We start from the raw sequence: 26,725 nt of genomic DNA, 5'->3' as shown, positions 1-26,725 counted from the left end.
TTTGATGAAAAACCCTGAAAGTTTAGGATGAAAGACAAAGTATAAGAGTTTACAATTACTTAAGTCAGAGTACCCAGCTTGCTCATCATCAAAACATTTCCCTTACTTTCTTTCATATTTAGAGAACATACAAACGCCCATCTACTTGTCAGTCATACTAGTACAGTAAATCTTAAGTCCCTACTTTTTGACTTGAAACTCAGAGAATATACGGATATGTCAACTCTAGTAGAAACTTAGAAGTATTTTTCCATAAAGCACTACCAAGAACTAGGCAAAAGATTAAGTTAAAGTTCCCAAATCTGTTCACCTAGTTGACTGTGTTTATCAGACTGTGTGGGTAACTTCCTTATCAAGATAATTATATGTTTCAACATGAGTTGCCCATCAAAGCAGTATTGGTCAATGTAAAAATACATGCTACTCTGAACCAACTTTAACTACTCAAAATTCTGCTTATAGACTGGAGTTCCCCAACTTGGACACAATATATGCTATGAAAAGTTAAATCAAACTGACTTTGCATTAAATGTTTCTAATATAATACCACATGAAAATGTATGTTTGTGAATAGATATGTTTTATTTAAAAGCATGTTCTTGTTGCTCTGCCTCCATTTGCAAGCTACAAAACTTCCTATCTCTGGATGAGGTCTTCAGTCATGAAGCATAGTAAAGTAAAAATATTCTCATGGAATTCAGATTGGAAACCACAGTCTTCTAAGCACCATATGTAAACCACCTGAGGTAGGGGTGTGTGTGTGTGTGTGTGTGTGTGTGTGTGTGTGTGTGTGAATCTAAGAAACAGACTCACATTTTCTAAGGCCCTAGACTAAAAATCATGAGATTTTTTAGTCTGAAGCAAAAAAAACAAAAAACCAAAAAAACACACAAGAAACAAACAAAAAAATAAAACCACACACAAGAAAAAAAAAATTAAATAAATAACAATAAGAGCAAGTGGGGGACTTCCGTGGTGGTGCAGTTGTTAAGAATCCGCCTGCCAATAGAGGGGACACAGGTTCGATCCCTGGTCTGGGAAGATCCCACATGCCGCGGAGCAACTAAGCCCGTGCGCCACAACTTCTGAGCCTGCGCTCTAGAGCCCGCGTGTCACAACTACTGAGTCGGCACGCCACAACTACTGAAGCCTGCGCGCCTGGAGCCTGTGTTCCTCAACAAGAGAAGCCACGACAATGAGAAGCCCGCACACCACAATGAAGAGCAGCCCTCGCTCACTGCAACTAGAGAAAGCCTGTGCACAGCAACGAAGACCCAACGTAGACAAAAATAAATTAATTAATTTAAAAAGAAAAAAAAGTGCAAGTGGGATCTATGTTTCATGAGTGCAAATATTTTTGTTGGTTTTGTCTGCTACGTCCCCAGTGCCTAAAACAGTGCATAGAACGCAGCAGGTATGTAATAAATATATATGCTATATGACCGAATGAAAACTATTCCTGAATGTTTACTATGTGTCCAGGACTATTCACAGTACTTCACATTTATTGTATCATTTAATCATTATAACTTTATAAAACAGGTATTAGCATAATCCCCATTTACAGAAAAAGACATTAAGGTACAAAACAATTAAGCGCAGAATCATACTGCTAGTGGTGGAGTAGGGAAAATAAATACAGGCATACCCTGCAGATACTGTGGGTTCAGTTCCAGACCACAGCAATAAAGTGAATACTGCAATAAAGCACGTCACAGGAATATTTTGGTTTCCCAGTGCGTATAAAAGTTATGTTTACACTATACTGTAGTTTATTCTGTGCAACAGCATTACGTTGAAAAAAAAAACAATGTACATACCTTAATTTAAAAATACTTTACCGCTAAAAAAAATGCTAACCATCATCTAACAATGCAGGGTTGCTACAAACCTTCAATTTGTAAAAAAAAATGCAATAAAGTATAATAAAATGAGGTATGCCTGTATAAAATTTGAATATTAAAATCAAAGCTTTAATATAGTAATATACTCCCCCCAAAAGGATAAAATATCTATCTGGAATTTGTGTAAGATTTTGCAATATATTTTTATTTTCTGAACATATCTAAACAACATGTTTTAATATTAACTAATACTTGTTAAATTCAAATCAACGTTGAGATCCTACCATGTGCTTAGCTGATTTGGTACCTCATGAATAAAAAAGAAGTGTCTGTCGTACTCCTCGTCCTCAAGAAATTTTACATATTGTTATGTTAATCAAACACCGTAAATTTTAAAATTAAGTGAATTTAAAAAAAATAAATAATTACACTTGCCAGAAAGTACTTCACTGCATGTTATGTATTTCTATTCCAGGACACAAATCTGAGGAAAATCAAAATAATTTACCTGGTTCAATAAGTAAAGAATCTTTGTAAGAATATGCAAACATCTTCTTGGATTGATGGGCGTTTCATTGAATATACGAGCCTGTGGAAACAAAAAACATTGCTATATATATTTTCTATCTTTGCTATCACAGATTACAGAAAATCAACTTAAAGACTATTATACATTTTAATCACAGTATCCAAATAATGTTGCTTACAGTTTTCAACTTATTATGTTATATAATAAATTATTAGATGTGGCCTAGGTTTTCCATTCTATACTATTCACTCCCTTAGGTCTGCTACTTCAACTTGTGGGCTTTATTAAGTAAGAATCACAATATTTATCTACATCATTTGAATACAATAGGCTTAATATCTATAACTTCCTTCAATAACCTTGCACTAAACACCTCATTTGGTGTTTTATTTAAAATTCTCAACATGTGACAGAGTCTACATATTTTTGCATTTCTATAAGCTCTAGACTCTCCTATGACAAGTAACCCCTCTTCTTTTTCCCTCAAGTATATATTCTTTGAACTCAGTTGCATTCCTTAATTCTTATTTTGTATCAGAGCATTCCGGGGCTCTTTGTCCCCCATTCTAAAATGGAATAGAAAAGAAAAAAACACACTATACTTCCAAGCCATACCTCCTGTAAGACAGCACTCTTCTCCAGATGCCGAAAAGGATTGGAGCCACTACCTATGTTACGGGGGGAAAAAAATGTCTTTAATAGTTGTCCTACACAAACTTACTTTCTACAGAAGGGTACTGAATGCTTGGGAAATCTCACCCAAGTGAGGTGACCACTTGGATTTCACAGGGATAATCATTACTAATATGCATACAAACTGATTAAAATCCTTCTGATTCTGACACTAGCTCTGTCTGCTATCCTGCAACATCCTGTACTTCTCTTTTGCAGAAACCCTGCCTGAAATGAGTGTATTCTTTCCCTGCCTTCTTTTTATATGAATGTTAGAAATATCTGTCATGTCCATACAACTAAAATTAATGAGACTGTGGTAGGGTCCTTTGGATTTCCCTAAAGGAAAGCACTATTTTATGTGTTTCTAACATTTACTGTGAGGAGTTTATCAGAGAATTAGATAACGTCAAGCTGGAAGGGGCCACAGAGGTTTACTAACCCAACCCTCGACCACACTTAGAGCAGCTATCAATCACTGAGGGTTTTTTTTGGGGGGGGGGTTGTTTGTTTTTGTTTTTTGAGGTGACTTCGCATCTTCCTCATTTACTCTGGACCAAAGACGGCTATCAAGATGCAACTCACTTTTGGATGCTTGAGTATTAAACGAGCTAGGTACCACGGAGCAGGCTTGCCCGCACGGAAGTGGACAAAGCAGAGGTCCCCGGGGAGACTGCAAGGTACAGACACCACAAAGTTCACAAACACACTCAGTCCCGTCAATCCCAGACCCACCGTGGGCCTTGCACTACCAGCACCCCACCCCACCCCGCCTCTCGCAAGCGCACACTCACTACCTCCGCCACCTGCCATGGGCCGGACTCTGGTGGGCAGCCCAGGCCTGGCGAACTGGAGCAGGTGGCTCCGAGGAGCTGAGCCGGAGGAGGGGGCTGGGGGCGGGGCCGCCGAGCAGCCCGAGGCTGCGCGCGAGCACCCGGGCGCTCGCGCGCGACTTGAGGGGAGGCTCCGGCGCCCGGGGGAGGGGCTAGGGGCAGGCCCCCGGCTGGAGAGGAGTGGGTCGGAGGAGGGGCTGGGCTCCAACTCCGGCCCGCCGGCACACCGGCGCCCACGCCCCCAGGTCCGCAGTCCCCGAGAGCAGGTGGCGGCGGGCAGGGGAAGGGGACCCCGCGGCTGAGGGTGGGCGTCAGACGCCCCGCGCGTACCAGACTCCTCGTCCTTCTTGTCGAATTTTTTAATCATCTTGGACGACTTCCCAGCGCCCAAGCCCACCGCCACCGTCCCAGGCGCCGCAGCCAGCAAGCGGAAGAAGCTGCAGGAAGGTCGGCCCCGTGCTCCGGCGCCGGTTGGGCCGCGGTCCCGTCACTCGGAGAGAAGGCCCGCCCTCCCCGGCAGTCGCCGACCGCTCTCAACCCCAGGGGACGTGGCCACGCCCTCTCCTCCTCCCCAAGCCGGGCGGAGGCGGGGCCAAGGGTGGGCTCCCCGGGGCCTCGTCCCCGCCCCTACGGTGACAGGTCGCAGCAGGGGGTTCACCACGGCCCACCCTGCAAGCGACGCGGCAGCCCACGCCCGGAGAGGGCAGAATGAGATTTTATTTGGTTGGCACGCCCTAAATGGCGACTTCTCCAGGCCGCTCAGTCTCTGGAGATGAGGCGAGGGGCATGTAGGGCTTGTTTTCATTTAATGACACTGGCGTTTTTTATAATCCACTGCTGGGCCCTTCCGTTGCGGAACGCGCTCTCTCCTGGCGCGGTTCTGGTGGGCTTCTCCTCCAGGAGTGATGAAAGGGTTAATGGTTCCCAAATCATCTGGGAAGTTGGCAGGTCGCTCCCTGACTTCTTGGAGACTGCAACAAAGCACAGGGCACCTTCGTGAATGTGGATTTCCAGAGGGTTTAGGACACTTATTGTGAGACGTAAAAAGAGACCCGCTCGGAGGGCCGAGAAAGCTGCTCTTTACTCTGAGCAAGAGGATAGGTTTTGGACCACGGACTATCATTCCAACCTTCTTTATAATTCTTCCCTTCATCAACACCCACCAGTTTAGGGTCTTCCCTATTTAATCCCACCCCTTTCAAACGATTCCATCTGTGGCCATTTTGACGCTTACATAACGCTTAACTAAGTGAAGGAACTTTCACTTGTATATTCATATTCCTCTTAGCCTTTTCAGTTCTCCTGTCCGAGAGTGTAACTAAGAAACTGTTTCTACCTTTGGCTTCACTGTCATCACTTTTTCCAGATTCTCTTTCAACTTCTGCCCTTCTTGGACCCCTCCGTTGTGGGCTCTTCTTGCTCCCATCCCTCCCCCCCCATTTTGAAGTATTATGCCTTGTAAGTATCCCTTAAATTTGTTTTCTTGGGCTTCCCTGGTGGCACAGTGGTTGAGAGTCCGCCTGCCGATGCAGGGGACACGAGTTCGTGCCCCGGTCCGGGAAGATCCCACATGCTGCAAAGCGGCTGGGCCCGTGAGTCATGGCCGCTGAGCCTGCGCGTCCGGAGCCTGTGCTCCGCAATGGGAGAGGTCACAACAGTGAGAGCCCCGCGTACCGCAAAAAAAAAATTTTGTTTTCTTATTCCTACTGCTGTCACCTTAATTCAGGTCCTATCTGTTTGTTTCTTGGACAGCCTCCTAACCAGCCTTCATGGCCTGGTAATCTTTTACCAAGCAAGCAATTCTCTGTGTAATCTTTCTTTATTTGGATGCCTGGTAAACGTGGAAAATTATTGATGGAAGGAGGAGTTGCTAGGTTCTCTTTTACTTGAAGTAGAGACACTGTTTCAACTTCACAGTGGATTGTCTTTGTTTAGGAAAAGCACAATAATGGGCCCTTTAGATACATAAGTAAATATCCACTCATTTTTCTTGAGGGAAACTGTAAAGTCACCATAATTCTAATAAATGCTGCAGACTGAGATGTTAAGTGTTCTGTTTAGAAATGTAAACTGGGATACCTTAACAGAATCATGCCCTTGAAAAATCAGAGAGATTCTAACCCAGATTAGATTCTAGACTGGAGAAATTCTTCCTCCCAATATGAATTTAAGCTGAACTGCTGATATCCTGCGTATGGTATCATTTAAGATTTAGCTCTGACTAAATGTACTATTTTATGTTTGCCTTATCTGGCTTATAAAGCTCAAAGCTTGCTTTCCATGTGGAGTTTCCCTTGAAGGAAATAGATGTTCCTACTGATTTATTCTGGGGGCTGAAAATAAACAGGCTTAGGGGAAGGAGCTACCTTTTCCCCTTTCTTGGGCCAAGGGTATTAGGAGCCTAGGCAGAGACAGTGCTGGTAAGCCAAGAGACTCCCAAGAATGGATAATGTGCTGGGGGCCTGCTGGGAAGTATGAAGGGACTGAGGAGGGGTTGAGGCTGAGCCTAAGAGTGTCCCCTTTTAAAGCAAGATAAATGACTCTCTGCCATCCTTTAATTTTTCTTCACATCTATGAAGTGTTATTTAATATCACAGCTTGGTTTTAGCTGTATATGGGGAGTTAAGAGAGGCAGGAGGGATGTCAGGTGGTGCAGCAGATAGGTACAGAAGGAGCAGAGACACTTGAAGAAGCCAGGTAAGGGATGGTACGATATGACCTCATACCTCTGGAACTGTGACTGTTTTAGCTGAGGATGGCTGCCAATCGCTAGGATGGCCTTGTAGAACAGGGAAGCATACCTTAGGGAGTTCCAGGAACTGCTCGAGGAGAGCAGTCCCGTGGGAGAAATGAACCTTATCTTGGAGCCATAGGCTGGTGAAGTCTGGGGAGCCATCGATTATACTTCTAATACACAAATGTGTGTTCAGTGCTCTGAAATTTTTCAGTGGGTCCCAACCGCCTGCTGGATAAAACCTAAGCCCTTATTTATACAAATATACAAAGCCCTTCATGACCTGGCCCATCCATCTGTCTTACATATGGAAAGTGCTATTATTATTGGTGCTTGATAAATATCCAACACGAGTAAATGCCCCATAAATGTTGCTAAATGAATGACAATTTGTGAGGAGCATTTTTGTTGTACCCCTTCCTTACAACCTTATCCCAAACCTCTTCCACGCCACGTCCTGCCTCAACCCCAAAGAGACTCATGGACCTCTGAGACGCATAGCTTATCCTTTGGCCCTTCTAGAACAGTTTTCCTCGAAGTGTGATATGCGTACCACTGGGTAGTTTTAGGTGATACATAGATAAACATTTTAAATTTTAATTATTATGGGACTTCCCTGGTGGCGCAATGGTTGAGAATCCGCCTGCCAATGCAGGGGACATGGGTTCGATCCCTGGTCTGGGAAGATCCCACATGCCGCGGAGCAACTAAGCCCGTGCGCCACAACTACTGAGCCTGTGCTCTAGAGCCCGCAAGCCACAACTACTGAGCCCTCGTGCCACAACTACTGAAGCCCGCACGCCTAGAGCCCATGCTCCGCGACAAGAGAAGCCACCACAAGGAGAAGCCCTCACACCGCGACGAAGAGTAGCCCCCACTCGCCGCAACTAGTGAAAGCCGGCACTCAGCAGCGAAGACCCTACACAGCCAAAATAATTTTTAAAATTTAATTATTATGAATTTGATTAAATGTTTGAGAGAAATGTATAAGAGAAAAAAAACCCATGTGATTAGTATATCAAACCCATGATGTCAATGATATAGTATTAATTAGGACAAAAAAAATAATTTGAAAGAAAAACATTAAGTAAATAACAGGGCAAATAACTCATTGACCAAAACTAGTAAAGTGGTTGGTGATGTAGTTTGGAAAACACTATGCTAGAGCTTTCTTGAAATGTGAGGATTGAAACAGGGTGGAAAGCCTAGCACCACTTGGGCCTCTATCAGTTCTTGGCTTCCATGCTAAAAGGAAAACTAGTCTCCAGAACCTCCAAGAGAGATTTGCCCTTATCTCTCGTCCCCATGGTTTGTCCCTCCTGCCCACATCTCCATCCCATAAACCATTGTTTTGATAGAGAGGACCTTACCGTCACTCCTCAGATCTCTTTTACAGACTGGAGCAAAGTTGAGCTGAGGGTACATTTTTTTCTGTTTTCTCAAAGCACAGATCTTTGAATACTTCCCTTCACTCTTGAAATCCTTGTCCGTGGAAAACCTTAACAAAGAAAGTTCATTTAGTAGATCCTAGGGTGAGGGATTAATGGAACCACTCACTGCATTCTCAGATTCTGGGGGACAAGAAAGGACAGTAGGATTTGAGGGTGTTCATTGGTACAGAGTGGGAGTATTGTTCAGTGGAAGGGATGCTTCTAGAACCTAGCATTGTAAACCTATGAAGGAACTCCAGAATCTCCTCTCTCCTCTCCAAACAAGATATAAGCTCTCCTATAACCAGTTTCAAATCAAATCTCATACATAGCAAATTGTTCCTATATCACAACCCTTAACAGGCACCGAGGGAAATTTTTTTTGGTGCTTCCTCAAAGCATGGACCTTTGAATACTTTTCTTCACTCTTGAAAATCATTCTTGTGAAAAACTTTAGTTTTGCATTACTGTTTCTCTGTTGCTAAGGTAGAAGTGTGGTTGGGGATCATGTAGGGAAGCTGTCCTATTATTATACAGTTGTCCACATTCCGTACAACCGAAAAGTGTTTGTTAAATCATATTGAAAAGAGATAGTTGACACGAATAAGGAAAAGGTAAGAAAGAGCCAGGACTTCACCTAAACCATTGTTCTCTCTTGGATTTGGGGTCCTCCAACAGTGTCACAGGGAAGACTGGTTTCAGCCCAGATCTTAACTTTTTTTTCTGATACATCAGAGGTAAGAAGAAGTTCTCTGTGGGCTTGTGCGGATGACTTTCCTGCAGCAAAGGGAAGAAGAGTAAGTGAGGGAGTTAGCTGAGTCTCCTGGACTTCCTGACCTAAGCTCCTGGGCTAAGCTCCCGTTCCCCTAATATCATGCAGCGAAACCTGCCGAAGAGGGAAGTAGGGATGCAGAAACCCAAAGAAGAGAAAACAGTTCCCTGGGTGGGCTAATACCTGTTCGTTTCACAGCCAGACGATTTGTCCAAAGTTAGGTCAGTTTCCTAAGTAATCAATTAAGCTTGCCCACTAGCCATTTGTAGTAAATGGAAGAAAAATTTCCCAGGGTTTGAGAAGGATTCAACTAGTGAATTGCTTAGGAAACCAAACATTTGGTAATAAATTGGGAAATAGATCCATGGGATTCTACCCACCTTTCTTGGAGATGGCTGTCTCATTCACATCCCATTCTCCGTCTGCAGTGAAAAGGCCACAGAATGGGATGTTTTGTGAGGTAATAATTTCATCATTATTAAAGTCATAGAATCAAAGACTTTCAGAAAGGATCTTAAAGACCATCAAGTCTAACCATTCATCTGACACTCTTATTCCCTCCATAGTAACACTGTCAAGTGGTCCATCTTCCTATATCTAAAATCCCAGCCTACTTAATCTTTGATCAGCTGATTGCTATCCCCTGTAACTTCTACCCTACAGTCCAAACGGAATAAATCTAGTGTCTCTTCCACAGAATCCTTAAAGAATTTGAAGAAATCTATCACGTTCCCCCTGAGCGCCCTCTCTCTTCCAGGCTCAACATTGCCAACATTTTGAACTTTTTTTTTCATATGACATGGCTTTGGGTTCACTGTTCTCCTGATTTCTCTCATTTTCACTCATTTGAGAAAGTTACAACTTATATTTACACATTATGTTTATAATTATATCTATATAATGTGTGGCAATCTGAAATGAAAACAATATGCTAGCTGTAGCAACTGCAGGACACATCCTATTAAAGTCTCTATTCAAGTGTCATTGCTGCTTCTGAGAGCCTTCCCTAACTACACTATCTAAAATCACCACTCACACCCATCACCCTCCATTCCCTTATCCTGCTTTTGGGGCACTTAACACATTATACATTATCCGTGCGATTGTTGGCTTGCTTATGGTCTTCTACCTCACTGGAATTAAACTTTGACTTAGTCACTGATAGATCCTTACTACCCCATAACGGTGCCTGGTACATAGTAAGTGCTCAATAAATATTTGTTGAATGAATAAAAGAATGACAATGAATGAATAACCAAACTAATTGACCCATACTGAACGTTTTTGCTCAGAATTTTCAAACCTCTTTTTTAAAACTGCTTGCTGCCTGAACCAAGTCTTTTCAATTCTGTACTCATTCTCTTTAAAGTCTTCCAGTTTTGAGGAACAGGAATTCATTTAAGTTACCTCAATTAGTAGGGGTTTTACGGTAGCAGCATGTGTGCCTAGGACCTAAGACACAGCTAATAATCTGGCCACAAAAGAGCAGAAACCTTGGCAGAGCTAGACCTTAGAGCAGAAAAACAAAAATAAAAATCTTATCTGGAATCCAAGGCAGCACTATCTAGGACCACTACTGCATGAGTTTGTCTATCTTGTCTCATATCATTTTGCATCATGTCATTAACACGCTTCCTACTTTCTTCCTGTCTGCTTCCTTCTGTCTCTAGTGTTCATTCCTTACCTTTACCCTGCTTATCTTTTTTCTACCCACAGCTTCTGCTTATTCATTTCTACTTCAAGCTGCCCCTACCTTCTTCCTCATGGTTTGACGTTTTTATGGCCTTCCTCTACATGCCCTTTCAGGTTTTATTCCCACAGCCTCAATCTTTTCCTTTCCCAATTCAGATGCCTGGAAGCAAGAATATGATTAGCTCAGGGATTTTGGTTGTTGATAAGTTACAAAACTGAGCAGGACCCTGTGGGGCTCCTGGGCACAGAAGCCTTTCTGTCCCCCATTTGTTGTTCATAGGGAACAGACTCCAGCCTCCAGCCTCCATGACCTTCCTTGAGTTCCAAAGGGAAAGATTCGAACAGTCGCTAATCAACCGAGGAGCAGGCAAGAAACCACCTGAGGCAAGATTAACCAGAGAAGCTCCTCAAGACCACCTGAGATTAAAGGAGTGCAAGCCCTGCACACACCCTAATCTTATCAGTAACCTTTGAACCATTACTGTAAAACTCCTCATCAAATCCTCCCAGGTTTGGAACGTAGTTTTTCAGGGCAGGAGCCCACTGTGTCTCCCTTTGCCTGGCAAAGCAATAAAGCTATTCTTTTCCACTTCACCCAAAACTGTCTCCGAGATTTAATTCAGCGCTGGTGGTACAGAGGCCAACACTTTGACACCAGTTAGTTGGTTTGGGTTTTGGTTTGGTTTTTGGGTTTTGTTTGTTTGGTTAGATTTGGGGGTACCGATCTACACCACAGGTCACTAACCAGCCTATGACTTTTGCTTCACTGGATCAGGTGGCCTTCGCTGGTCCTAGGTAGGCATAGAGAATTGAGTCTAGTTATTCAAAATAGGACCTTTCGGGGCATCCTATTCTTCACAAACTGTGGTAGGGCCGTGTCACTTAGAAGGGGCTGTGAGTATAACACTCCCCGTGATAGACTTATGTGGTTCATTCTTCAACTTGATTGCTGGTACCCACACTCTTCTTATACACATGTCTGGGTGTAGCAAAAGAATGCTTCTTTTGTGCATAATCTTAGGCTCACAAAAGATGATCACATTTGTATAGTAAGAGAAAGGGATGCAGCATGAATATTAAAGAGGCATTCTAGATATTGGGCATTTCCATCTTCTTGGACTTCTTCCAGATAGCCCCATAAAATTACCATGCTGCCAGTCTTTGACAATCAGAGCCTTAATACTGTCTATTAATACAATTTGGCTGGTACCACAATTTACTCATGAGTACGATCAGGTCCCACATGTGACCTGGAAGGCTCACAAAGTGCCAGCTGTTGGAAGAAAGCTCTTCTTGCACCAAGGTTACGTGATAGTCTTGTATTTCCTTCTCTACCTTGAGCAAGGCAGCCCTGGCTTGACATTTGTTCCTCTCAGTGTATGTTATCCACTACCATGAGAGACAACCTCTGAGGTTACGTCCAAATGGCACAAATTCTGAGACCCAAGGAACCATAGGCAATGAATTAATTAACTCCTTTGTCAGCATATACCACTGGATATTAGCATTTTATCATCCGTTTGGAAAGGAATCTCTCACTGCCATCCATCTAGCTGATAAATACTAATTCCATATTGACCACATTTTATTATAACAGTCTGTCTTGGATCATTCCACTCCCAGCATCAAATTTCTGTAATAATTAGATTTTTAAAATTTACACTTTCACTTATTTAATTTCTTCTTGTTATATTAGGCCAACTCTCAAGGCTGTCAAGATCTTTTTTAGATCATATGCTTAAATATCTCTTAATTGATTTTCTTCATTTCCTCTGTTATTGATTTATTCAATTCTTCAGCATCTCTCACTTTGACAATTGTAGTAACAATATAGCTAATCTTACTGATTTTTTTCTCTTCCACAACTAATACACCTTTCTCTCAACTTCCTAAAAAGCTCTTCTAAAATGCAAATTTGATTTTACCTTTTATCTCCTGCCATTTACTCTCTTACATCCCCCTAAATGCACCTCAATTTCTCATGTCTCTATGCCTTTGCCCTTCCCACTGATTGGAATATTCTCCTTTTTTTTTTTTTTTGGACAGGGGTCACCTCTTCTGTAAAACCTCCTTGATTACTTCCTACTGTATATTAGTGTATCTTGTATATTCTTTTATTATTCATATATCCTGGTGTATATAATAATTACTTTTTATATCTCATTTATTGATCTGTCTCTCCTGTTAGACTCCAAGTTCCTTCAAGATAGAAACTGTCCTGTAATCATCTTCCTATTTTAGTTCTTAGCTTAGTGTATGTCCAGCAATTGTTTATTGAATTGAATTTGAACTTCTCTAGTGTATAACAAAGTCCCAAACATCTGGCTGTTGTGATAGTAAATTTTCTGTTCTCCCCTTCTGACACCCAAGAGCAGTGGGTATAGAGCATAACCCTTTACCCCTTTCCCAATTTGATATTCGTTTCTGTTCCTTGTTCGTCATTTCCTGTTTTATCTGTTGCTACTTTATACTCAACTAGAAAGCCAGTGGCTAGTTTACCCTTTGTTAATTACAAACTAAATATCTTTGACCAAGGAGGAACAATTTTGAATTAAGACCCTCTTTTCTCTGTGTAATGAAGTTTCATGACCAAAGTTCGTACAACTCTGATTCTGAGTATTTCCCAGGCTCTCAGATTCTATTTGGTGAAGCACATGGCAAAGAATAAGAAGGAAGAGGTTGGGTCCTGAGTACCATCCTCCATGTTAGGTTAGCTCCCTTCTTCAAGCTAACTCCTAATTCTTCAGGATCCTTACTCAGGGTGCCAGGAAACTTCCCCAGGTGCCGTTACCTTGAGTAGTAACTCACTGGAAAAGTATTTTGATGTCATGTCCTTTCCTTGATGGTCGATTGAGCAGGGAAGTGGGTTGTTGGTCATAATCAGTAAGGTCTTATCCTGATCATACTCTGTTACTTTCAATGTGAAGCTTTGAATTTTCCTGTTTCGAGCCAGGAATTTATGCAGTGCAGTAGGCTTCAAAGGCTCATAGTACTGGGCCTGAGCAGACAGAAAGATTTCCAGAGAGACAAAGGGATTAGTTCAAGAGCAGATTAACAAATCAGTTGGCTAATCTTTTGCCTCTATGGGGTAGGGATAGAAGCCGGACAGGGGCTGGGTTTAATAGAAAATGTCTGAAGCTCTCTGTCCCTTTCTCCTCTCAGAGCTTTTCCCTGCAAACAGACCAAGGGGCTGGGGAAATGAGACGGAAAACTTTCCACATTAAAAGGAGCGAGGTGACTTCATTCTTGTGGAAAAGTTGTGCCCAACATTGTGCCCAAGAAAACAGGGCAAGCAGAAGTTTCTATGTTCAACCTAAACGGCCTTCTCTACAACTCACTCTGAGGCAGAGGGGGGAGACTGCCAGGAGCCAAATCTCCTAGTTCAGAGAGCCCTGAGGGGGCCAACACAGCCCTTACCTGCATCTTCCTACCCACCAACGTTTCTCCACAGGCACAACCACATTAATATGCAGAATAAACACAAAGTTAAAAAAAGGAAAAGCAGTCAGAAAGACAGCATGTCACTGAAGATGTAGTGGGGGAAGGGGCACGCCCACTAAACTTGCTTTTCCATCAGTAGGAGGAAGGTGGAGGATTAGAGAGAGAAGAAGGGAGAGGGAGAGAACAGAACACTTCCTGATTCGAAATATGTTTTCTCAATTAAAAAAAAGAAAAAATCAGCTGCAGGGACCACCTTCTTCCCAGTCCCGCCCTCCTCCCTCACCACCATTCCCAACAGTGTCCTGAGACAGCTCTGTTTCCCTGTCCTAGGAGGATGCACAGTCACAGAAGCTGGTGACACTTGGAGGCACTTGGGATACTCTGCAGTGGGCCTCAGCTGAAACTTGCTGTTGGAGATCTTGGGGGAATGCTTTTATCACCTACCAAATTTGGATGGACTGTGTAATGGTGAAGGTTCTCGAGAACAAATTTTGATTGCCCGACTGCATCAAAAATCTAGAGACAATAATCAAAATTAGTATTTCAAGTTGTACCTATTCTAAACAATATTCCATTCCTTACCTCACCTTAGTCTGGCTAAAATCTGGTCTCTAACTTAAATTAAGTGAGAAGAACTCCATGCTCTGCACCCTGGGTTTCTGGAATGAGAGCCATAGCATGGAGAGCTAGGTTCTAAGGCACCCTGACAGGGTAGCTTGTACATGGAAATGTGGACCAGCTTTGTGAAACGTTAGGAGCTGTTAGGAAGTGAAGGGGTGAAATAGACAAGGGCAGCATCAAAGTTTAGACCGGGACAAATCACCCCTAGAGCTCACACCTCTTTCTTCTGCCTTTTCCATCTCTATAGAAGGGAAATCAGGTGAAAAACAAAACAAAACATGCAAAATCAGGTGAAAAACAAAACAACCTTTAAGGAGAAAAACAAGTTACAGAAGGGCAATAACTTAAGGGCTGTCAGTGAAAGGAAGCCTGGGGGATAACTGCTTTCGGGGCTGGGGGCGGCACACAGAAGGGAGAAACAATGGTGCAGTCTGCATTTTTGAATATTTCTGTGACATATGATTCTTCCAGAAATGTGGCAAAAAGTAATTGAGGGCTTCCCTGGTGGCGCAGTGGTTGAAGGCCCGCCTGCCGATGCAGGGGACACGTGTTCGTGCCCCGGTCTGGGAAGATCCCACATGCCGCGGAGCGGCTGGGCCCGTGAGCCATGGCCGCTGAGCCTGCGCGTCTGGAGCCTGTGCTCCGAAACGGGAGGGGCCACAACAGTGAGAGGCCCGTGTACCGCAAAAAAAAAAAAAAACCCAACCAAAAAAGTAATTGAATTTTGGTAACCCTTCTGTCCACCACTTTGTGTTTTTTTGCTGGTGGTGGTGCTGGTGATTGGTGGATTGCTTGAGTGCCATGTCTGGTGGTAGAGTTGCTGGACCTCCTCCATTTCCTTCTGCTGACCCCCGGGGCTGTTGCCTGGCCTCTAGCTTAGCCCCAGGTTGTCTAAAGATAAATCAAAGGGACAAGAACACAAGGAGATAAAAGCTCTGAGTTATCTCCTTCAGGCTTGGCCTAATCAGGAATCAGATAAAGAGCACAATCCTGTATGTGGATGAGCATTTCTAAAGATTGCCATGCCCCCAAGGAGGTGATATAGTAAGCTGGGATTCAGAAGAAAGGGAACTCACACTGAACAGGTGAATGCGGCAAGAAGGTGAATGGAGAAGAGGGAGATAGTAAGAGTGGGACAGAACTGTGTGATGAGGGGAGGAAAATGCCAGGAGTTGGCAATTTCCAGGGCTTAGAGGAGGACTGTGGGGAGGATTAGCAGAGATATGCCATACATTCTTTTAGGAATGCTGGGATGAAATAGGGGACAAATCCAAAGATGCAATGATTTCATTTGTGTTACCTTCTGTAAAACTGAAGTCCCTTTGTTCAAAACAAAAATACATTTGAAAAACTGGCTTCACAGATATGACATATATATTTAGAATCACAGACATCTCAGAAAAATTTATTTGGGAGAAGATGTGAAGACTTTTCCTTTATAGTTGTTTTTTTTAATTAATTTTTTTGGGAAAGTCTCTGGGAAAAATGTTTTTACTCCCAAATTTTTCTAAGGTATTGCATCTTATTTCCAAATTAGTCTCCAGTAGTTGACTAAATCCATAAGAATGTCCAAATTGGAGTATGTTTTTAGTTTTATGTTGAATTGTACTATCTCTGGCTGATGAAATAAAAGTTGACCTGGAAAATTCACTTGAATATGATAAACCTTGGGAAGCAACCAAGCTATCCAAAGGAGTTTTGTTGCAAGAAGTGACCACAAAATCAAGTTTAAGTCAGGGTTTAACACTCGCTCATCCCCTAAAATAGATTTCTGGTCCCTGGGTTTTGATTCTTTGTTGATATGTCCCTGTCTCTTCCCTTTTCTATGTCTCTGTTTCTCTTTCATAAAATTAGATAAATTAACGTTGCTTTCTATATAAATCTTGACCCTGTTTTGCTTTTCAACAGGAAGTTTGTGAGACCCAGCTTATAAAGTAGTCTAAGCAATTCCAAAGAAAGATTATAAGTGAACATTGCTAATGCTCTTTCTTACCTCATCACTATCAACAATTGTTTCTTTCTCAAATTTAACTGGGCTAGTTCTTGAAGTCTTTGATTTGCCATACTGAAACCTGAAAAAGAGGCAGAATATTGAATTATTTTTTTCTTACTCAGAGTCTTGGTCTTCTACATGTCTCAACCTCTCTCAATGAAGTTTGGGGACATGACTTAGAAGAGCCCAGTTTGGGTGATCACTAATTGCATATGTATGGGTAGTAAAGAACAGGACTCATTATTCAGCCTGCATGCTGGGCTCTTCAGTGTGAAGAGTTAATCAAGTGGGACCTCTTGAGGACATGGTGACAACTGATAAGTTGATTTCTTCTAAAATAGGGGTTTTAAGAAATGCAAATTGAAACCACAATAAGCTATCACCTCACACTTGTCAGAATGGCTATTATCAAAAAGAACACAAATAACAATTGTTGCAGAGGATGTGGAAAAAAGGGAGCCCTCATACACTGTGGGGATGTAAATTGGTGCAGCCACTATGGAAAACAGTATGGAGGTTCCTAAAAAATTAACTAAAAATGGAACTACCATGAGACCCAGCAATTCCACTCCTAGGTATATATCCAAAAAAAACCCTGAAGATACTAATTCAAAAAGATACATGTACCCTAATATTCATAGCAGCATTATTTACAATTGCCAAGATATGGAAGCAACCTGAGGGTCCATCAACAGACGAATGGATAAAGAAGATGTGGTATATATGTACAATGGAATATTACTCAGCCATAAACAGAATGAAATTTTGCCATTTGCAACAACATGTATGGTCTTGGAGAGTATTATGCTAAGTGAAGTAAGTCAGGCAGAGAAAGACAAATATTATATGATATCACTTATATGTGGAATCTAAAAAATAAAACAAACTAGGAAATATAACAAAAAAGAAACAGACTCACAGATATAGTGAACAAAAAATAGTGGTCACCAGTGGGGAGTGGGAAGGGGGAGGGGCAAGATAGGAGTAGGGGATTAAGAGGTACAAAGTACTATGTATAAGATAAATAAGCTACAAGGATATATTGTACAACACAGGGAATATAGCTAATATTCTATAATAACTTTAAATGGAATATAACATTTAAAAATTGTGAATCACCATGTTGTATACCTGAAACTTATATAATATTGTACATCAACTATACCTCAATTAAAAAAAAAAATAGAGGTTTTAGACCACTCAAGTAACTGGCCTAGTAGACTGCTTAGGCAAATTCTTTTGGGCAACTGGACAATCATAATACCCTTAAAGACCACCTACTGTTTTGAATGTCTACCTGCATACTCTTCTCCACATGGAAAGAGCTCTGCCCTTGCCAATAATTAGCCAATGATTCCATGAGAAGGGATACAGTTAGTGGAACTTCCCAACTAAATTTCCAATTCTTAATGACCATGCTTGGATTACTGGTTCCCTCATGTACCTAACCACATCTAAGTTTCCCTACCTAGAATTAAGGTAATAAAAACAATCATCAGTGGCAAATATTCTCATAATCTAAACTTTCATTTACTTTCCCATCTCCCTCTCCCCCAGATACCAGTTCCCTTTGGAGAAAAAGGGCAAAAGTTGCAATATTTAGTAACAAAGTATTTTGGATTCCTTGACCAATTCTTACTAAACCCATTTACTGCCCTAACATAGTGAAAGATGCTCATCAGTAAGATTGGGTTACTTAAAATAAATAGCCTGCTTTCTCTTTGGAGGTTAAACTAGCTTAAATTAAGTAGGACCCTGGAACTACCTCAACTAAACCTCTCACCTTTAAAAATGAGGGTGGCAGAGTAAAGACCAAAACAAGAAAAGTAGAAATGGCCAAGCTATGTAGTTGATAGGTCAACGGGCTATAGCATGGTATAAATAATCCCAAATCCAGGATCAAATCCCATCCAAGGATGGCTCACTTCCATCTATTGCTGGTCACCAGCTGCATCATTAACTCAGGCCAGAGGTCTTAAAAATAGTCCCCAGGAGAGAGGGTGACACATTGTGGGTAGACCAAAATAAATTCACCCCCACTTAACATCGTAGAGTTGGTGCCCTTTTGATGTGTACTGTTGCCTTAAGTTATCTAATAATTAACACTATATTATAGGCTTTATTGTAGCACTTTTCAAAATGATTCCTTGGTATCTAAGAGGCAGCACAGGATCCCAGATACTCTTGTTCAAGGCCAAGTTAAGGCATAGAACTGCATGAAAAATGTTTCTTCAGCCCAGCAGCGTCCATATTTGACAGCCCGGTGTTTTTCTTTTGGTAAAGCTACTCTAGTTGCTGTATGAAGCACAGATCAAGATCTGATTTTTGATCCAAGGACAGTAAGTCAATTAAAATGTTTTTAATGAGTGTCTACTCTGTGACTAGTACTGTTCAAAGTGATATGGACTACAAAATGAGTCTGTATAAGAAGGTATTCATAACTTAGTTGGGCAAACAAGACTACACACTTGGCCTGTCTCCTTTGGCCCATTACTGTTCACTGCTAAGTGGGCCAACTCAAGGCAAATATTCACCCAGAGGCCAAACTCAGTGCCTCTAAATAGTCCACGTTCTGCAGGGGTTCAGTTCAATCCAAACATTCTTTTCTTAGCACATTCTTTGTGTTCAGCCCCATTCTTGATCCTGTGTGGGAAACAAGAAGAGACTTATTGATGCCGTTGTGAAGGCAGAAAATGCACAAGACATGATGATCCTTGCCCTCAAGGACCTAAGTTTAGTTGGTAATTGTGGGGAGGGAAGAGAAAGTGATTGTTAAATGTGAAACAATAATGACAAATACATGCTAACATATTAGGCAAGTCAATTCATTTCTTGGGGCCTCAATTTCCTCATCTGTAAAAATAGAGTTAACCAAATGATTTAAAGGTGACGTTCTAATTCCACGACAGTGGTGAGATTTACCTATATAAAGACCTGAAATAAAATTAATTCACGTGTCAGTTGCGGGAGAAATTTGGAGGAGTAGCCATCCTTTAATGTATACCTCCCCTCTCAATATAATCATACTTTTCCAGATATTAGTCCTAACTGGAAGGTTATTTTGTTTTTGTTCTTTTGCTGTTGTTGTTTGAAGTGGTAAGACATAAAAGTGGGGAGGTAGGATGAGATCAAATAATGGGGGCCCTGAAAATTAAGGAGAGCTTTGATAAGGCCTATTAGCCCAAGCTCCTATAAAGCCTATGGGTTTGAAGGAAAGATCTATATTAATGTTAATAGTTTTGATAGGTGATTGCTCAGGCTTTATGTCTAGTTTGAGTGTCTAGACACAAACCCTAAATATGACTATCTAGAGTTTATCACTAGACTGAGTTAACCTCTGAAACTTCCCTTCAAGGGAAATAGACTAATAAGCTTTTCACCCTTTTCTCACCTTTAGTTTTTCTGGAATTGTGAATCCAGCTCACATGTATATTGAAACTAAAATAAGTAGGAGCCAACAAATTGGGGGATATAAGGCTTGTGCTGTTTGTCTGCAACCCAGTGTGGGGAAAAATATCACACAAACACAAAAACTACATCTAAAATAAGAATAGAAAGATGGAGTGTACAATACCTTGAAGGACATTAGGAAAGCTTAGCTCAGGGAAGAAGGGGAAATCCCTTGACATGGAAACTGTCCATTTTGAAAATATTCTAGAGGAGACACAGGGAATTTGTGATGAAAGGGCAATCTAGAATGCTGAGGTGTTCTATGTTGGAGTCAGAGAATGAAAAGTCCAAACATTTCAAACAAAATCTGCTACAATCTGCTCCAGTTTGTTTTTCTAACCTATGACTCCCCAACATACACACACACTGACCCTTTCACTGTATCTTTTTGAAAAAAATTTATTGAAGTATAGTTGATTCACAATGTTGTGTTAATTTCTGCAGTACAGCAAAGTGATTCAGTTTACATGTATATATACATTTTTTTCATATTCTTTTCCATTATGGTTTATCACAGGATATTGTATACAGTGCCCTGTGCTATACAGTAAGGATATATTTTCACTGTATCTTAATCAACCCCTGCCTTAGCCAATGTTTTTACCCTTTTCCTCAGACACAGTGAACATTTATTTCTCTTATTCTCCAAACTTAAAACTCTCTCCCCAGCCTCTTCAAACCATTTGAGTCTTCTTCTTTACTTACGTAACTACTTAGGCCTTTCTTCTTCAGAGAAGACTTTCCACATCAATCTAATCCCAAATTCTAGCCTGTAGGTACTGTTATTTTGTGCACGCAATTATATAGTAAATTGTTATTCTACGTATACTTTTCTTATATGCAGGTTGTTTGCTCCCTAGGCAGTAAGCTCCTTGAAAGTGAAATATGAATTATATACATATTATGTTTGTTCCACCCACAGTGCTTTATACATTAGGCATTCAAAATCAATATTTGTTTATTTCAATATATTTGCCAAACATCTATGACATGTTAGGCACTGTCGTAGGTAATGGGATCCAAATAAAAATTAAATGCAGTCTTCGACCTCAAGGAGCTCACAGTGTAACCTAGAAGACAGACCAGGAAAGAGTGGAATGCAACACGTTGCAATGGGCATGTTAGAGAGAAGTTCAGGATGCTAGCGGAGTAGAGAGGAAGAGCACTTAACCTGGATAAGGAGAGACAGGGAGAGGTTTGGAACTCATCCCTAAAGTGAGCCTGGAAAGATGAGTATGAGTCAACCAGGTGAAAAGAAGAGGAAATGGGCATTTGAGAAAGAGGGAGCAACACAAGCTAAAACATGAACATAGAATAAAGCATGTCTTGTTTAGGAGCATTGCCAGTAACCACAGTATGCCTGGAACATAAGATTTGGTAAACGGACTTCACTAGTGGCACAGTGGTTAAGAATCCGCCTGCCAATGCATGGGACATGGGTTCGATCCCACGAAGATCCCACATGTCGTAGAGCAACAAAGCCCAAGCGCCACAACTACTGAGCCTGCAACCTAGAGCCTGTGAGCCACAAAGTGAGCCCGTGCGCCACAGCTACTGAAGCCCACGTGCCTAGAGCCCGTGCTCCGCAACAAAAGAAGCCACTGCAATGAGAAGCATGTGCACTGCAACCAAGAGTAACCCCCACTCGCCACAACTAGAGAAAGTCCGCACAGCAACAAAGACTCAACGCAGCCAAAATTAATTAATTAATTAATTTTAAAAAAAGGATTTAATGAAACGGTAGCAAGGGATGAGATGAGAGAGGAAGCCAGGGTCTAAATCCTAGAGTGAAGTCCCTAGAAGAGCTTGTAGGTTATTCTATGAATAATGAAGTACTATGGAGGGATGTTAAGTAGGGATACTTTGAACAGTATATATTTCTAAAATACAAAAATGGTGGCCATGTGAACTATAGATTGGAAAGATGCAGAGGCATTTGAGAAAGCTAGTTAGTATTGAGGAAGGGTTGAGAAGGGTCTATGGCAATTTTTGCCACTCACCCCTTTTTCCTAGCCCTGATGACTTATTCAAAGATGGTCAACCAGATTCTTTCTACTAGGAATTTGAAAATTTGATAAAGACAGAGAGATGAAAGATGATTGTAGCTGAGTTACCTTACCCAGTGTCCCAGACAGAAAGTTTGAGCTCCACCTGCTAAGGTCCCCAGAAACACCTCAGATCTAGTCTTCCTTAAAGCATGGTTATTCAGTTTTCCCTCCAATTCTGTGAGCTTTCCCAATGTCTTTTCAAATAAATACCCCTTCTTTGCTTAAATTAGTCAGTTTGTTTCTGTTGATTGCAACCTAAAAAGCCTGAACTGATATAAGGTCTAAAATAAGGTAGTGGCAATGAAGAAGGATAAAAGAAGGAGATTTGAAAGATGTTAGAAAGGTGGGATTAATAAGACTTGGTAACCGGTTGGATCCATGGGTTCATGAATATTACAGTCACATTTCTAGCTCAGTTACCTGAGTGAACGTGGGTACAATTTACTAAAATGTAGCATAAAGAAGATGGAGTCAGTTGATGAATTTTGATTTTGGTCCACTGAGTATGAGATGCAGGTGGGGACAGTGTCGAGTAAATGGCTTAAAATATGCTTTTGGGAAAGAATTACACATTTGGGAATCAGCATCAAGTATATATGCTAGCTGAAAGTATTGGAGCCAATGAGCTTAAGCAGGAGAAACGGTGGGCTGAAAAGACACTAAGGCACGGGACAGAGCCTCAGATAAAGCAAACACTAAAAGAAGAACATCACGAGTGGATGGTGTAAAGAATGCCAAAAAGGAGTGGCCAGAGGTTGGAGAACCAGGAGAAAGGAGCCCCAGAAATCACGGGAAGAGATGAGAAAAGAGAGGAGAGCCTCTACCTTAAAGCATCTAAACTGCAACCTTTGAAGGTACAGAAAACGATTAAAAACTCACAAAAAGTATCAAAGCTTAATAAGCAAGCCCATGCTACCAGTTATAAGGCAGATAAAACAGATCCAAAAAACCTGCTAGGCTTGAGTTCATGGCAAAGCCAGGATTTGCTTGAACAGAGACCATCTGAGAGAAGATAATGTGAATGTATCATACATTCTCCCCTGACTGTCTTCTTTCCAAACACAGGAGCTGCATCCACCAAAACTCAGGTTGGTCACCCCTTTCTACTACCCCTTAGGTGTTGATCTATGATGGGACCTAAGAATTGTTCCTCCTCAACCCTTCATCTCCACAACTTTCTATGTCTAGATGGAGACCTCACAGCCCAGGTAAACACTGGGTAGTAAGGATGGGGTGCTTGGGGTGGCATAGAGCATTTTGGGAGTATTAGGTGAGGGCAGGAGGCAGGAAGAACCCTTTGTGGAACCATTTTCTTCCTCTCCTCCTATTTCTAACTGCTTATAAAACAGAAACTTCTTTTCATTTAAAAGTATTGGTATGGTAGCATCCTCCCTTCTTCTCTGAAAAGAAAAACTATGGCATATAGTACTGAGCAAGGGTAGGTAATCCCAATTTTGGCTCTTGCTTTCCCAAACAACCTGCCAGCAACACGTGGTAAGTTACCTGGGGGCTAGGGGGATGTATCAAGAAGCCAAATTTATATTCAGGTCCCAGCCACAGACTCCAAACTAGCCTCTAGCAAAAACAGATACTTCGAAATTATTTGATTTTTGCATTTTTTTTTTTTGCGGTACGCGGGCCTCTCACCGCTGCGGCCTCTCCCGCTGCGGAGCACAGGCTCCGGATGCGCAGGCTCAGCGGCCATGGCTCATGGGCCCAGCCGCCCCGCGGCATGTGGTATCCTCTGGGACCGGGGCACGAACCTGCGTCCCCCGCATCGGCAGGCGGACTCTCAACCACTGCGCCACCAGGGAAGCCCTGATTTTTGCATTTTTAAAAAAATTTCTTCGGAACCTGTAGGGGGAGGAGATATATTTGGTACGTCAACTACCTCAACATCCTGGCTGCAGTGAACGCTGCGGCTGTAGTGTGAATGTTCTACATTGGTTCAGTTACCAGCGAACAAGGAAATAGGGGTTTCAGGAAATTATCTCCATGGCAAAGCAAAAATGAAAGCCTGCTAGAAACTGGAGCCTGGGCAGAAAGCTTTGCCTAGCAACCTGCCTTCCATCTGCGGACAGAGTGGGACCAGGGTTTAAACATTCATTCATCTCATCTGTTGATCAATACCAAATCTGAACAGAAGTAGCATTATTCAGCAATGAATGAATGGAAAATGACTTTTAGAGTTAATGAATTTTATGAAGAGAATGTAGCCACAGCAATAGCCACTGTGGAATAAACATGGAGCTAAGAAAGACTATCAGAAATAGAGACATATGAAGAAGATCAGGAGATTGGGAACCTGGGAAATTCAAGGCCATGAGATTCGTTTGTAGATCTGTCTATTTAAAATATGGGGATATCTACTCACAAGACAGAGTGGAAGCTGTCTCTGTACACAGAGCTTTCATTCAATTTATCACAGGAGTGTAAGGGACATGGGGGTCAAAGGAGAAACAAAAGGGAAGAAAATGGGTTTTTAAAAATATACAGGATGGACAGTAAGGGACAGAAGGTGGTCTCAGGAAAAACCTTGGGACTGAAGCCGCTCACCATGGCAAGTTTCTAAGTGTTGTGATTGCGATGCTATTTGGAGGAGCAGATGTGTTTTCCCATTTACGGCACCTTCCCAACCCCACTGACACATTTCATTCTCTTGTATCTTCAGAGCCTTTCTCCTGATCTAGCTCAATGGCACCACAGAACAAGGTTGCAGATTCTTAGCTTGTAAGTCCAAGCATCAAAGACCCAACTGTAAGACAGAATGGTTCAGGAAATAGATGTGATCGATAAAGATGCCTCTCTCCAAGAGAGCAGAATATTTGTCAGTATTACAGAATGCTACCCTGATATGGGAGACACAGTGTCACAATTCATTGACAAGATTGAGTTCACCCACAAAAGGTAGACTCTGGGCAATTAGCACTGATTTATTGGCATCTCAGTAGGCTGAAAAACACAAGTTTTCTCCCACCCTCTTTTTTATTTTCTTGATCCTTCCAGTTCTTTCAAATAACATCAGACTTTTCATAGTGTGATAGCCAGCAACAGTGATGTAGGATAATACATAATCATACCAAACTATATGTCTTCCTGTACATTACATTTTCACACCAAACCATATATTGAACTTCAGTGCTGACAAAAACTTTAAAAACTTCAATATTTTGTATTGTAGACTTAGGGTGAGGGGGGTTGGGAATGTGGAAGGATCTCTTTAGGAAGCCTCTTCTTTCTCACTTTTCCACTTTGTTTTCCCTCAAGAAGCAAATTCATATCACTGTTGGGGCTTCCTTTGTATTTGGAGAGATCTTATACATTAAAAGTTCACATAAATGGTTTCACTCATTCCTCTGTTCAGGCTCTGGCCCTCTATTCTCCATGTCTCCCTTTTCTCCATGTGGCAGGCCAATCCAGAAATTTGAATTTGAGTTCTGATAGAGGGAAGAGGCCCCTCAGACACGGCTTTCTCTCACTATTTTAGGTATTAATATATGGTATTTGTTGCCACCATTTGCTTTTTATCATTCTGCTCAGCAATGGCTACAGGCCAGGACTTCAAACTATGAAAGCTTCAGACTCACATTTATTCATTTATTTGTTCATTCATTCAGCAAATACTAAATATTTATCAAACACTTGCTGTAGGACTTCCCTGGTGGCGCAGTTGTTAAGAATCCACCTGCCAGTGCAGGGGACATGGGTTCGAGCCCTGGTCCAGGAAGATCCCACATGCCGTGGAGCAACTAAGCCTGTGCACCACAACTACTGAGCCTACGCTCTAGAGCCCATGAGCCACAACTACTGAGCCCACGTGCCACAACTACTGAAGCCTGCATGACTAGAGCCTGTGCTCCAAAAAGAGAAGCCACCGCAATGAGAAGCCCCCACTCACTGCAACTAGAGAAAGCCCGCATGCAGCAACGAAGACCCAACGTGGCCAAAAATAAATAAATAAATTTATTTAAAAACAAAAAACAAAAAACCCTGCTATGTGCCAGGGCCTCATCTAGGCTCCAAGAATACAGTAGTAAACAAAACAGACAAAAATCTCTATCCTCTTGGAGCTTACATTCTGGTTGGGGACCAGATGTAATTGCAGTTTACATCTGCTCTTGGATGCTAACGGATATCTCAGACTTGACAAGTTCAAAATAATTCTTGATTCTCCCTCCCCATCATTCCTCCCTCAGTCTTTCCCATCTCAAGAGGTGGCACTGCCATTTATTCTACTGTTCAGGCAGAAAGCTTTGGAGTTATCCTTGATTTCTCTTATTCCCTCAACTACACATCCAATCTATTCATCGTCAAGACCTATTGATTCCATTATCCAAATGTGTTCCAAATCTGACTGCCTTCCAACCACCCTGGTCCAAGCCAAAGCTTCCTTTCACTATGGGCTGCCTAAAAACAATTGCAGCTTTCTTTGTGATGAATCTCCTTTGCAGGAGATGCGGAAAAGGGGGAGTAATGTTAGGGAGTGAACAATATGTCAGGCACAGATTAGATGCCTGTTGGCAGGTCTTATCAGCTCTATTTCCCTTAAGAAATCAAAGACATTTGATAAGAAAGAATTCTAAGTGATCTTTCTCAGGCTTTTAGAAAGAGTCTATGAATTATGGTCCAAGTATTCCATTTCCCTGAGTTTGCATGGTGGGCCTGC

The 26,725-nt window shown here is 41.9% G+C and overlaps 2 protein-coding genes across 2 annotated transcripts in view; both read right to left on the bottom strand.

Moving 5' to 3' along the window:
• Window positions 1-4,331, bottom strand: part of LOC112394970 (coatomer subunit gamma-2) — a gene marked incomplete at its 3' end in the record, with an annotated part of 65,314 nt that extends 60,983 nt beyond the window's left edge. The window contains exons 1-3 of the mRNA XM_024737979.1: window positions 4,209-4,331; window positions 2,989-3,041; window positions 2,353-2,433 (exon numbers count right to left, since the gene is read on the bottom strand). Coding sequence (XP_024593747.1) covers window positions 2,353-2,433; window positions 2,989-3,041; window positions 4,209-4,245 — 171 coding nt within the window. The remainder of the gene's footprint in view (window positions 1-2,352; window positions 2,434-2,988; window positions 3,042-4,208) is intronic.
• Window positions 4,332-4,579: 248 nt separating this feature from the next.
• On the bottom strand, window positions 4,580-20,217 carry TSGA13 (testis specific 13). Its single transcript, XM_024737992.1, has 8 exons — window positions 20,136-20,217; window positions 19,030-19,204; window positions 16,562-16,640; window positions 14,392-14,463; window positions 13,298-13,504; window positions 8,680-8,819; window positions 7,983-8,110; window positions 4,580-4,849 (listed from the first exon to the last, which is right to left on the bottom strand). Exons 2-8 carry the CDS (start codon window positions 19,050-19,052, stop codon window positions 4,680-4,682), a joined length of 819 nt encoding a protein of 272 aa, XP_024593760.1. The 5' UTR covers window positions 19,053-19,204; window positions 20,136-20,217; the 3' UTR covers window positions 4,580-4,679.
• Window positions 20,218-26,725: the final 6,508 nt, after the last annotated feature.

Source organism: Neophocaena asiaeorientalis, unplaced genomic scaffold (assembly GCF_003031525.2).
Source record: "Neophocaena asiaeorientalis asiaeorientalis breed wild unplaced genomic scaffold, Neophocaena_asiaeorientalis_V1.1 scaffold364, whole genome shotgun sequence".
NCBI lineage: Eukaryota > Metazoa > Chordata > Mammalia > Artiodactyla > Phocoenidae > Neophocaena > Neophocaena asiaeorientalis.
The sequence above is the reverse complement of the archived record's forward strand: the minus strand, read 5'-3'. Positions and strand labels throughout refer to the sequence as shown.